The sequence below is a fragment of the Eimeria mitis genome, genomic scaffold (genome assembly GCF_000499745.2).
Source record: "Eimeria mitis Houghton genomic scaffold, Emh_scaff4658, whole genome shotgun sequence".
Taxonomy (NCBI): domain Eukaryota; phylum Apicomplexa; class Conoidasida; order Eucoccidiorida; family Eimeriidae; genus Eimeria; species Eimeria mitis.
In genome coordinates, this window is record NW_013572962.1 from 2,837 (window position 1) to 3,170 (window position 334).

General features: G+C 62.0%; 1 protein-coding gene across 1 annotated transcript in view; it reads right to left on the reverse strand.

Annotated features, from left to right (window-relative positions):
• The window catches only part of EMH_0076860 (uncharacterized protein), a gene marked incomplete at both ends in the record, with an annotated part of 2,512 nt that overhangs the window by 1,780 nt on the left and 398 nt on the right, over nt 1-334 (reverse strand). Inside the window, one exon of the mRNA XM_013499774.1 lies at nt 1-332. Within this exon, the coding sequence (XP_013355228.1) occupies nt 1-332 (332 nt within the window). The remainder of the gene's footprint in view (nt 333-334) is intronic.

Consider the following 334-nt stretch of genomic DNA (forward strand, 5'->3'; position numbering starts at 1 on the left):
CTGCTGTTGCTGCTGCTGCTGTTGCTGCTGCTGCTGCTGCTGCAGTGGCTTTGCTGACGCGCGGAGGCGAAGAGCTGGAGCCCCTCGTGGAGCGGTACCTCTCTCATGTAGCTCCGCCGCACCACCGGTGAGGGACCCAGCAGCAGCAGCAGCAGCAGCAGCAGCAGCAGCAGCAGCAGCAGCAGCAGCAGACGTTGCAGCAGCAGAAGTAGCAGCAGCAGCAGCAGCAGCTGCTGCTGCTGCTGCTGCTGCTGCTGCTGCTGTTGCTGCTGCTAGTTTTGGAGTGCTGCGTTTGCTGTTGCTGCTGCTGGTGCTGCTGCAGTTGTTTCTCTTT